At 44.0% G+C, this 12223-nt stretch overlaps 1 protein-coding gene and 1 long non-coding RNA gene across 5 annotated transcripts in view; one reads left to right on the top strand and one right to left on the bottom strand.

Moving 5' to 3' along the window:
- The window catches only part of LOC110495798 (potassium voltage-gated channel subfamily H member 7), a 69575-nt gene that overhangs the window by 15821 nt on the left and 41531 nt on the right, over window positions 1-12223 (bottom strand). For 2 of the 4 annotated variants that reach the window (XM_036952250.1, XM_036952251.1), the window contains 5 exons: window positions 8165-8590; window positions 5142-5380; window positions 4661-4821; window positions 4220-4420; window positions 1540-1794 (listed from right to left, as the gene is read on the bottom strand). In XM_036952250.1, the coding sequence (XP_036808145.1) occupies window positions 1540-1794; window positions 4220-4420; window positions 4661-4821; window positions 5142-5380; window positions 8165-8590 (1282 nt within the window). The remainder of the gene's footprint in view (window positions 1-1539; window positions 1795-4219; window positions 4421-4660; window positions 4822-5141; window positions 5381-8164; window positions 8591-12223) is intronic. The other 2 variants (XM_036952248.1, XM_036952249.1) reach the window with 2 other exon arrangements.
- The window catches only part of LOC118941121, a 48449-nt gene continuing 40527 nt past the window's right edge, over window positions 4302-12223 (top strand). The window contains exons 1-2 of the long non-coding RNA XR_005037407.1: window positions 4302-4471; window positions 4637-4752. This is a non-coding gene — a long non-coding RNA (uncharacterized LOC118941121). The remainder of the gene's footprint in view (window positions 4472-4636; window positions 4753-12223) is intronic.

Genomic DNA, 12223 nt, shown 5'->3' with positions numbered 1-12223 from the left:
CTGCCATGTCATCAACTGTAACGTCAGGCACAGATTGCTATAACATACTGTATGATGTGGTTAGCTGATGCGCAAAATACTTATCCAGGCGTTGTAAGATCTGGCATGCATCAGCAATGACTGAGCATGACCCTATTGTGTCACTGCGTTTTGCTGAAGCTCATTGGCTTAGTGAAAAATGAGCAGTTTATACAATGCTTAGCTTGTAACACTTGCTTGGCGCATGGCTGAGAGAGAGAGAGAGAGAGAGAGAGAGAGAGAGAGAGAGAGAGAGAGAGAGAGAGAGAGAGAGAGAGAGAGAGAGAGAGAGAGAGAGAGAGAGAGAGAGAGAGAGAGAGAGAGAGAGAGAGAGAGAGAGAGAGAGAGAGAGAGAGAGAGAGAGAGAGAGAGAGAGAGAGAGAGAGAGAGAGAGAGAGAGAGAGAGAGAGAGAGAGAGAGAGAGAGAGAGAGAGAGAGAGAGAGAGAGAGAGAGAGAGAGAGAGAGAGAGAGAGAGAGAGAGAGAGAGAGAGAGAGAGAGAGAGAGAGAGAGAGAGAGAGAGAGAGAGAGAGAGAGAGAGAGAGAGACTCTGATTACATCCCAGGGACGTCAATATCTCTTGCGAGCAGCGACTGCTAACACCACAAACACTCCATCACCCTCAGCTGGCAATTAGATACCATAATAAATGATCCAATAAACCACCCTCCGTTCCCCTCTCTCCATCTCTCCTTCCACCCACTCTCTCCTCATCTCTCCCCCCACTCTTTATCTTCCTCTCTATCACTCTCTCCTTCATCCTCTTCCTCTCTCTCTCTCTTCTCCAAGCAATAAAACCTTCCTGTACAGCGCTAGTGTCTATCACAGTGTGTTCTTGGAGGGAGCCATGAAAATCTGTGCTCATTAGAGATGTCAGCTTCCCACCCAGGCATTGCAGAATAGCGAGACCAGCCTCTTATAAACAGTACACAGAGGATATACAGACACACACAGAGAGGCAAGAGACACACACACACACACACTTTGATGAGAAGTGACACCTGAACTGTACTGTGTTACTATTCATTTCCAGTACCGCTTGAACTGTTTAGAGACAAAAACAGTCTTTGAAACTGTGCCTGCAGTGCTGCTGTTCTAAGATTATGTTTATCTTCCAAACAGCCTGATTACGCTGACCTTCAGGCAGAGGGAAATCATTAGAGGTGTTTGAGTAGTGTGAAAAATCCTGTAATGAAGTATTCACACAGCCATAGGTAACCAATTCTTCGGGATATCAATTTACTGGAGAACAGCACACCTTCCACAGCCCGACATTAATAAAAAGACGAGTCATTGTTGCAATGACTAGTGTCTAGCCTACATTTGGGTTCGGGACTTTTTCACAAAGCACAAAATACATCTGAAGTGTCAAATGAAGTTTACAATGAAACTTGGTTTTAATTGCAACCTTTCCTCAGGTTGTTATTGTGAAATAGTGTATTAAATAACCTACCAGGTTAAATAAAGATTATATTAACAGACAATGTGAAACAATAAACCACAACATTTGAGTAGCGCATACCCAAAATGGCCACCACGATGTCATCCTTGAGGATTTCGATGGACCCTCGTGACAAGAAGTAGAGGGCAGTAAGCACGTCTCCACAGTGGACCAGTGTATCACCCGGTGGGGAGTGTGTGGTCTTGAACCTCATGGCCAGGGCCCTCAGGCAGCCCTTAGTAGCCCCTTGGAATGCCTTGCAGCCCTGGAGCAGACTCGCGTTGAGGTGGAGGCAGATATCAGCCTGGAGACACTCTGGGAAACCCTTTAGGACCTGGGGGCGTGAAAAGACAGGCCACAGCAATAGGAGAATGGTCAGATAGGACTGGATTTGTCTGTGGTGTTATCAGAGATGTGCTGTCAAACTCGAGACGTCTTTGGGTGTGGGTCTGGTTTGAGTTTGCCAGTCAGATATGGTTTGGAATCCAGAGTGGGTTGATACAATTGCCAATTGTGTTTTGGTCTTCTTCTCAAAATCGAAATACTGCATTGTCATATGTGACTGTTTGAGGTTTTTTTTTTTTTATGGCATCTTTCCATAGCCTTTAATCAGAGTACTAGCAGGTGGGGGTAAACAGATGGATATCCAACACTGACACAAGACACAACAAACTAGGAAAACATGGAAACAAACATGGAAACACACCTTCCCTTTGATTAAAAAAGAATTAGCACAAGTGTGCTCACGAGGGAGCTTTCTATCTTAGTGGGGTATCATTAGTGTCTGTGATTCAGATTTAACATAAAAATAAATAGAAATAAAATACTTACCTCAACTGAATTAACCTGTCATGTCATTTAGAGTTTAAGGATCAGAGTGACAAGTATTTCAACTACTTAAATTACTACATGCTTAAATGCAAATAGTTTCAATGGAAAAAAATATCACCTAAAGTAGTCAGTATCATGACATTAATGCCCACAATTGGAAAACAAGTAATTTGCCTGGGACTGAACACCCACACTTGGTTACAGGTTAAAGGTCATGAGATGACTGTAAATAGAGGAGAAAACCTTGAACTGTGACATCACAGGGGACCAAAGGGCAAGGGAAAGCTTCAAACACACAAAAGGGGAAAATGAAACATTCTTACTCTATATCACATACAAAATCTACATTTTTTGAAAAAGAGAGGCTATTTTTCATTAGTTGGGGGAAAAAAATCATAGCAGAAGATTTTGGAAAGGAGAGATTGAACAACATTTGGCAAGTGCAGGTGCAATATCACTGGTCATGTGTGCCAAGCCTCCCACATTGAGGGAAACCTGGCAGTGCCAAGCTGTCTGTGCCTCTCCCATTGGCAGTATTCACAGCTTGGTAACTACAATATAAAATGATGTGATTGTGTTTGAATACACAGATTTCATGCAAACGGCGACCTTGTGGCAAGCCACATGCAAGTCAGTCTGTGATGGACAATATGGGCTGCTAGAAGCACTGAGGATTATACTACTGGCTGGCATGCAATGGGGAAGTCAGTATGTACACTGAGTGTACAAAACATTAAGAACATCTGCTCTGAGAACACCTGCTCTTTCCAGGTGAAAGCTATGATCCCTTATTGATATCCACTTCAGTCAGTGTAGATGAAGTGGAGGAGACAGGCTGAAGAATGATTTTTAAGCCTCAAGACAATTGAGACATGGATTGTGTATGTGTGCCATTCAGAGGGTGAATGGGCAAGTCAAAAATATTTAAGTGCCTTTGAACAGGGTATGGCAGTAGGTGTCAGGTGCACCGGTTTGAGTGTGACAAGAACTGCAACACTACGGGAAGCAGTGGAGTCAACGTGGGCCAGCACCCCTGTGGAAAGCTTTCGACACCTTGTAGTCCACGTCCCGCCGAATTGAGGCTGTTCTGAGGGCCAAAGGGGGGTTGCAACTCAATATTAGGAAGGTGTTCTTAATGTTTTCTATACTCAGTGTACATTATTTTTTTCCCTAGACTATAAAGATGAAGTTATGGATTTTAATAAATGTATTCTTTGATTTACATCTTGGTCTACGATTTACTACACTCTACCATTTTTGAAAACAACACATTTCAGAGGGAAATAAGTTAACACTATTATCTGTAAACATAGTACCTCCTGCTCTTACCAGAGTGATGAAGTCATTCCATTTGACATGACGCAGACATGGAAAAGACACATTTCTATAAGTACAGTTAACATCACCAGGGGAAAAGCCGGTTTACATACAGTATCCATGGCTTTCATTCTAGAGTTTAGAATCCTAATCAAGATCATAAAAATGTCATATAACCATGTCGCTAAGGGAACACACTGGGCTATATGCTAATGGTAAGAACCGTCATGGAGACAAGGTTGTTTAAGGTCAGAAAAACATTGAACAGCTTCACCGAGAAGCTAAGTACTGTAGGAGAAACACAGCAAGGCAGTAACATAACCGCATCGTCAAACTGTGGGGCTAAACATTAAAAACCTACTGAAGGACAACAGCAATCTGAATCATCAATCTGAGACTTAACCATTATGCATACCCTTATCCCACCATAAGAATAACGCAATGTCCCAATATGAGCATTTTTTTGTTAGTCTCACTTGGAAGACTTATTAGCCCCAAACACACACACACACACACTCACAGACACAAACGCGCACACTCACAGCTTCCCAACCAATTACACCCACCCCCACCCTCCTACCCACACAACCCCCACACACTCCCCCTATTCGCACCATATTCATGTCGATGCCGTTGGTGTAGTTCCAGGCGTGTTGGAAGTACTCCTCCAGGCGTTGCCTCAGTGGGTTGGGGATCTGGTGGAAGCGGATGAATTCTTTGACCCGGAGCATCTGCAGGTGGTACCGCGCCGTACCAGAGTACAACCGCTGGATGATGGCCGACACATTACCAAAGATACTGGCGTACATCAGGGCTGCGAGAGGGAGAATCACACCAGACAGGAGATCATCATGTCGTCATCACTGTTAGCAATATTCTAATTTCCCTTAATTAATCAGTAGCTAGGAATATAGTAGTACAATGACTTATTGAGTAGTACTACTTGCCTTTACAGTAATAGTGATTCACTGTAGAAATGTGTATAATGTATTAATTTGTTTGTTCGTTCATTCATTCCATGTGTTTTCAGACCTAGTACAGTCGACACACTCACAGCCAATCAGCATGACACAGATGGAGAAGATCTTCTCGGAGTTGGTGTTGGGGGAGACGTTGCCAAAGCCCACGCTGGTCAGACTACTGAAGGTAAAATAGAGGGCCGTGACATATTTGTCCTTGATGGACGGGCCAGAGCTGGGGTCACTGTAGTTGTACCTAGGGGGTGAGACGGTACACTCAGTTCATGGTTCGATACATTTCAAGGTATTTTTCCTACAGCCTGGAATTGAACCAAGGTGTCTGTAGTGACGCCTCAAGCACTGAGATGCAGTGCCTTAGACCGCTGCGCCACTTGGTTTTACCAATATTTCTTAGTTGAATTAACAAATCATGACGTTCTTTCCTATCATTCAACTGCATCGTTATTAAAGAGTCTTGTGATACAGTAAATAGTATTGGGGTACATTGAGGCACAAGTCCATGGTACATATTGTTACGATATTCAGTAATTCTGTATATTTTATCTTGCCTAGTACCTCTTTCCAATGGACACGCCCAGGTTATCCAGCCAGCCAATCTTGTGCTCCAGATAGGGCTTCTCCACATTGCCGATGGCGTACCAGATGCAGGCCAGCCAATGGGCAATGAGGGCAAAGATGCACATGAGGAGCATAAGGACAGCGGCGCCGTACTCTGAATATCGGTCCAGCTTACGGGCCACGCGAACTAGTCGGAGCAGCCGGGCGGTCTTCAGCAGGCCAATCAGAGTGGTGGTCTGAGGGGACATAGAAGTAAACAGAGCTGTGATTGGCTGGGGGTTTGAGTGTTGCAGTACAGTCCAGGCAAGTTATTTGTTAATTGGATGCACCACACCAGGAAGCAATTTGTTGTTATTAGATGTACCCTTAAGGTCAGATCAAAGGTTAGGAGTTAGGATTAAGATAGTACTGTTACAATCAAGCTTGGCTGAATGACCACAATCCAGTTTCTTATTCCAGTTTCTAAATCACTGAATATGACAGTGTGTCAATGGAAGTGACCTCTGCAAAAAAAATAGACTGCTGTCTAAACCAGCAGAGAGCAGTGGCAATAATATAAATTAGAATATAACATTTCCATCACTCTAAAATGTTGTTATGAGGAGTGAGGAGCATTTATCAAGCCTACATACTGATACTAAGATGACTGCAGAAAAAAATATATTTTTTTAAAGAACAATAAAGAAAATGACAGAGAACGTCCAAGTTTTCCAGCCAGGCAGCATGAAAGCAAACACCACGCCTCTCCTGTCCTCCCACCCCTCCTGCCTTCTGTTCACTTTCCTTTAAACAGTCTCAATCCTGGCATCTCTCCATCTCTGTTCCTACCCAGCTAAATTAACACGGTGACAAAAAAATAAACGACCACGGCCTGCCATGAGATAAGAGCGGATTTATTAGCGTCGCACAGTCTGCAAACAGCATAAGTCAGTCTGAGGGAAACGCTAATAGTTTGTTCCCCATCTCATCAGGACTGACAATTATAGTAATATCCTGAGGGAAGTCATTACTACTACTGCTTCTCATCCTCCACAGTCACCCAGGTCTCTGCACCTGTATGCATTTATTTACAGGGGGCTTCTCTCGTTTACACATGAGACTCAATTTGACAGTGACTATGGTTCCTTGTCTCATAGAAGGGGGTCTGATTTATGGCGCAACACTGACTTGAATCTGTCACAGATGAATGTGCTCTGCTGAGGGACACGGATGCTGCTGCTGAGGCTCTGAAAGCCCCATTACAAACCGCCCGGCCCATCCACCCAAATCTTCCCCCTAAATCGCTGCAATCATTTACAGCAGCTTTTGTCTCCTACACTCTGAGAAAAAAGGTGTTATCTAGAACCTAAAAGGGTTCATTGGTAGTCCCTTAAGGATAACTCTTTGAATAACCCTTTTGGTTCCAGGTAGAACCCTTTTGGTTCCAGGTAGAACCCTTTTGGGTTCCATGTAGAACCCTGGAACCAAAAAGGGTTCTCTTATGGGGACAGCCAAAGACCCCTTTTGGAACCCTTTTTTCTAAGAGTGTACTTCTCAACCGGGAAGAGAAATCAGTCTCAGACAGACATCCTAAATCAATCAGAAATTCTTTCCATGTTTTTAGAATTTATCGTAACTGTTGATCTTGACTGGTATGTCGGATGTGCAGAGTGACTGAGGGGTTTGTGTGCGGGGGGCTTTAGTAGGGGGGCTTTAGTAGGGTATAGGGTAGTAGGGTATATTTAGTAGGGTATATTAGTTGATGTTGATTAAAATACTTGCTCAAGTCTGCAGTGCTTGTGAGTTGAAGAGTGGAGAGCTAAAGCTTCTCCCTAACAACCCTGGTGGTATATGAAATGTGTCCGGGATGGGGTCGGCTAGTCATCTGTGTTGGCCTGTCCACTCTACACAACCCCTGATAGGCAGACAGCACATGACTGTTTATGTTCAACCGCTGTCTGAAATAGAAGACATAATCCCATAGGCTACTGGCTACAACAGGGTTTTCTAGCTTCGCTCATGGGCCCCGATCCCGATTTAGGAATTGATGCCTTTCCTACGCACGCCTTTCCTATGCACTCATCAGTATTTGGTATATAGACTTAGCATATTTAGTTGCGTAACACGCCCTGCAGGTGTGGCTACCTTGCACCCTCTGTATAAGTGTAATTCAACCGCTGAAACCCCTCACACTTGCTGGCCAACAGATTATCTCATGGAGTTTTCATTCTATGGGGTTTTCAGTACATATATCCCTTTACATAAGGTTTTAATGACAATTATGTCGACAGACTCAACAGAAAACATTAAGAGAACGGGTTCAGAATAGGGGGATCAATGAAAGAAAGCCATCTATGCATCTTGTTCTCCGTTTCAGCACCAACTAGATTTAAAAATACTCTACATGTTATCATAAAATTTAGCCTCTGCTGCTGATTTCCTGAAAAGTGAGAGCCGCTATATTACATGGACACACGCTGTGGCAGGTCACCACTCGTCTGTCTGTTCCACTTCCTCTTCCTGCCATTCACTGACAACCCCCAGACTGAGGGCAACTCTCCAGTACAACACACCTGATGGTAAATAATGACTCGACAAATCACTGCTCTGACACACCACTGCTCCCTACACATGCTCACTTGTCATCATTTTGCAGGAGACATCTTTTTTTTCCCTGGAACATCATGTACCCTGTCCTGTCCCGCTCTGTGACGTGCCAGCAAGGGACACACTTAGCAGTCGCTGCTCGGCTGAGATATTGACATCCTGTGGGTGTAATCAGAGTAGATAAATCTTCCCTCTCTCTTCCTCTGCCCCTCTCACACGCAGGAACACGTCTCTCCCTCTCACTGCAGTCCAACAATCGTTCTTTTGACCTGCATCTTTCTAGCTACGTCTTTCCCTACCTCTTTTTCTAGAGTTGAGAACTTGGAAAGCTACTGTTCCACCTGATGGGCCAACACAGCACAGTACAGCTCGGTTTGACTCAGATTCAGCTCGGCTTAGCAGTGTAAGAAAAGGGTCTAAGTGTTTTCCCTTACTTCCTCCGATCCCGAGCCGAAGATGAGCAGATCAAAGGGGATGGCAGCCACCATGTCGATGAGGAACCAGCCCTTGAAATAGTGGATGGCTATCTTCGCCGGGTGGCTGACCACCTCCTCGTTGAGATTCACATAGGTTGTCCTGAAGTTGATCAATATGTCCACGATGAACATGATGTCCACCATGAGGTCGACCACGTTGAGCGGCGAGCACGAGTAGCCGCACTCCCTCCTCTTCTGCTCCTCTAGGTCGTTGAGGAGGAAGGCGGCGGAGTAGGGCGTGAAGATGGCCGTGTAGATGACCAGCAGCAGGATGAGCCAGTCCCACACCGCTTTGAAGGGGCTGTAGTGGAGGATGGTTAACTTGTCCATGCGCGGCACCTGGAGCTTGTACTCGGGAAGCACATCTGCGCCCAGGGATAGCACCTGAGGAGGAAGGAGGGAGGAGTTAAGAGGACGTAAAGCGAAGACATGAAGAAAATGGTGGCTTGGATCAATGTATTAGAAGAGCGAATGAATCCTATAGAATCCTAAGGAAATACTTTGAAATTCAAGCTGAAGTCAGTGGGATGTAAATATTGTATAGGGGCCTACTGCAAAAGCCACGATGCTAATGTTGCATTCAAATATTATATAACACCATTTAAAACTAATGTATATAACAGCCTATATGTAGGCTATTATGGATGCATACTGTACATGTATATGGTCTATACTGTATACTGTACATAACATTAAGTTAATTCTATGGGTGAAAATACACAAAGGTTAACATCATCAGCTTGCCCCTTGTGCTTGGCTGTTGGGAGGATAACTATACATTTGTACATTCATATACAGGTCGCTTATCCTCCTCAGGCATACTATACATTCTTTATGAGTTGATCACTGGACACTAATCACAGCTGAGCTCCAAGAGGAAATCAGTCACGTGGAAATATTGATGGAAGAACAGTGTCTTAACCGTCCTTCCAGAACTACAGTACCCATTAGCCACGTATACATACTTAAAGAAGTACATGTTAGTTTAGTATCTTACTGCATTAGCCAGCAAATTGCAAACAAGTAATATGACGGGAATGTCCTTGTAGGGGCTTCTACGTAGGAAAACCCCTATTTAAGCAATGTTTAATTGCATCAATATCCCAACTATTCCAGTTGCAGTATGGCCTGTCCCTGGTTAACTTTTAAAATCAATATCACAGAGCAGATAATAGTCTCAATGACACTAAGGTGATTATCGCAGTAGGGAGGGGGTGGGATATAGTCATTCATTCTGCAGCTTGACACTTCAATGCCAGGGAAGACATTTCTGTCTCTGCTTCTCATGGCTGATTATCACTGTGGCGAGAGGGAGGGAGGGAGAGGAGGAGAGAGAAAGGTAAAGTGCTTCACCCAAGGGCAGAGAAGTAATTATTGTAGATAGAGAGAAGCGCAAGCTGAAATAGAGCCTTGGAAATTGAATTAGGGCTCCATTTCGGCCGCCTTCGCCATAGCACTAGAATTACTAGAATGGCAATCCCCATTCAAGTCAATGTTCCATGATGGTCCATTCAAGACATTATTTCCACTATTTCCAATTATTTCCCCCACCATCTAGGCCTACTCCTAGTCGCACCCTGGCAGGGATCGCCTCGGCGACACCTGTGATTGAGTGGGATGAAGGGCGGCGGGCTTAAGTGATTATAATGAAATTGGTTATTAGATGTCTTCTGTCCCCTCCCCTGTGTGATTACAGGTCAATAGAACAACCCTCCACTATATCACACCCTTTAAAGCAAATCACCAAGTAAAGGGCAGAGAGAGAAAAAGCTTTTTCATTATTCACGTCCAGCTACAGTAGTTATCTTCATTGAAAGTTTTGGTAATTAGGCTACGGGCAGTTTTATTTCTTTCATCAAACTGCCCTTTGCTCTAAGTGGAAAAGAAGCACAAGGCAGTGATTGTCATGAGAAACCTCTTTTTGAATTGAACGTGTTTTGTGACGCTTGATGACATACCACCTAAATCAGGCAGAATCACATACCATGTGGATAGATTAGTCGATGTGGCTTACTGGGCTACTGCACTTGTAAGGAGTTGGTAAAAGGAGTACCTAATCTCTGATCCAGGGTCAGATGTTTCTAGGCCTATATGATCCAGTTAATCAATGTTGGGTCGGTAAATCTGATCCTAGATCTGTGGTTAGTGGCAACATCTAATTTGAGCCATGTGGTTACATACGTAAACTGTCTCTGAGCCTGCTGGCAAGCCCAGGGAGGAGTCAATTTGCAGAATGAGAGCTCAGTTGAGCACGTTGCGCTCCCTGATCTGTTACTAAATAAATTATTCAGACATAATTATTTAATGCACCTAGTGTGGATTCATTTGCTATTGTGCAAATTAACTCTCTCAACAGGAATAAATGTATGCAAATGAGTGGTCTGTTCATTTCACCCTCTCACATTATTTGTTTTGTATTGTTGGAGGATTTGGAATACCAGAGTGTCATTTCCTGTCTTGGCCAGTGCTGCTTTGTCACGTGACCCACAACATGTATTGTTGACAATAAAGAAAAAAATGGCAAAACTGAAGCAAAGCCATGACATAACGACAGGTAAAACTGAAGAAAACCCATCCAAACCTGGAGAAATCATACCGCATGAAACGAACATTAAGTGTCAAACAAGTTGTTTTATGTGGAGCATCAACATGCACTGACGCCGCTCATCAATCTACGGCACAGACTCAGATCTCCTCATGTCAATCGTCCATCTGTTTAGTGTGGTTGAGTTCTGTGTCGAACCAGCAGACCACAGTACGTGTTTATTCTGCAGCCCAGAGCACGTCTCCCTAAACAAACTCTGGAGAGACTTGGTCTCCAGACATCGGCTGGAACAGTGTGAGCCTCACAGCCAGACCACAGGGGACGGACGGGGAGCAGGAGCTCAGGGCGCCACAGTCAGAGAAATATGTCAAATACCGAAGAAACAAGCAAATACAATCCAACTGTCTAGTTTGATCAAACGACTGAGAATGAGATGGTGAAAAGAAAAAAACGTGTTCAATGTAATCTGTTCAGCAGTAAGCAGCAGATGGTTGCTAACCAAACGTACAAGCAGGAAAGAGAAACAAGAGGCTGTTATGAGTCTAGATGATCAACTATAGCTCTATCTGACATAGGCCTGCTGTATGACAACAACGTTCCACTGCAGTAGGTATATCCAATAGGAACCATATCAGGGATGGGCAACTCCATTCCTTGGGGGCCTAACTGGTGTAACACTTTTGCCCCAGCCTCAGCTAACACACCTGACTCCAATAGTCAACTAATCATGATCTTCAGTTTAGATTGCAATTTGTTTAATCAGCTGTGTTTGCTAGGGATGGGGAAGAAGTGTGACACCACTCCGGCCCCCAGGACTGGAGTTGCTCATCCCTGAGCTATATAAATAATAACAACAAATACTAAGATCCGGTTGGAATATATAAGCTGCAACCCACTATTGAGATGTATGACACACACACACACACACACACACACACACACACACACCAGCATATGTCCTCTAAACTAGAAGATGCCCTTAGTGCCAATGACAAACTAAGATCTGCTTTTAAGGAAAACTCGGTGCCTGATACTGTATAGTATATACTGTATACACTAGTGGAGGCTCCTCAGAGGAGGAAGGGGAGGACCATCCTCCTCAGTGAAGTTCAAAAAAATCTATATTGTGAAACATTAAAAAAGTGATCCTTTTTTAGATATAACTATATTCACGTCACCAAATAATTGATTAAGACACACTGTTTTGCAATGAAGGTCTACAGTAGCCTTGGCAGCACTCTGTAGGTGAGCACCATGGTGTAGCTGGAGGACAGCTAGCTTCTGTCCTCCTCTGAGTACGTTGACTTCAATACAAAACCTAGGAGGCTCTTGGTTCTCACCCCCTTCCAAAGACTTACACAGTAATTATAACAACATCCGGAGGATGTCCTCCAACCTATCAGAGCTCTTGCAGCATGAACTGACATGCTGTCCACCCAATCAAAGGATCATAGAATGAATCTAGTACTGAA

The sequence above is a fragment of the Oncorhynchus mykiss genome, chromosome 18 (assembly GCF_013265735.2).
Source record: "Oncorhynchus mykiss isolate Arlee chromosome 18, USDA_OmykA_1.1, whole genome shotgun sequence".
NCBI classification, from domain to species: domain Eukaryota; kingdom Metazoa; phylum Chordata; class Actinopteri; order Salmoniformes; family Salmonidae; genus Oncorhynchus; species Oncorhynchus mykiss.
Note: the sequence above shows the minus strand (reverse complement) of the source record. Positions and strands in the feature narration are given on the sequence as shown.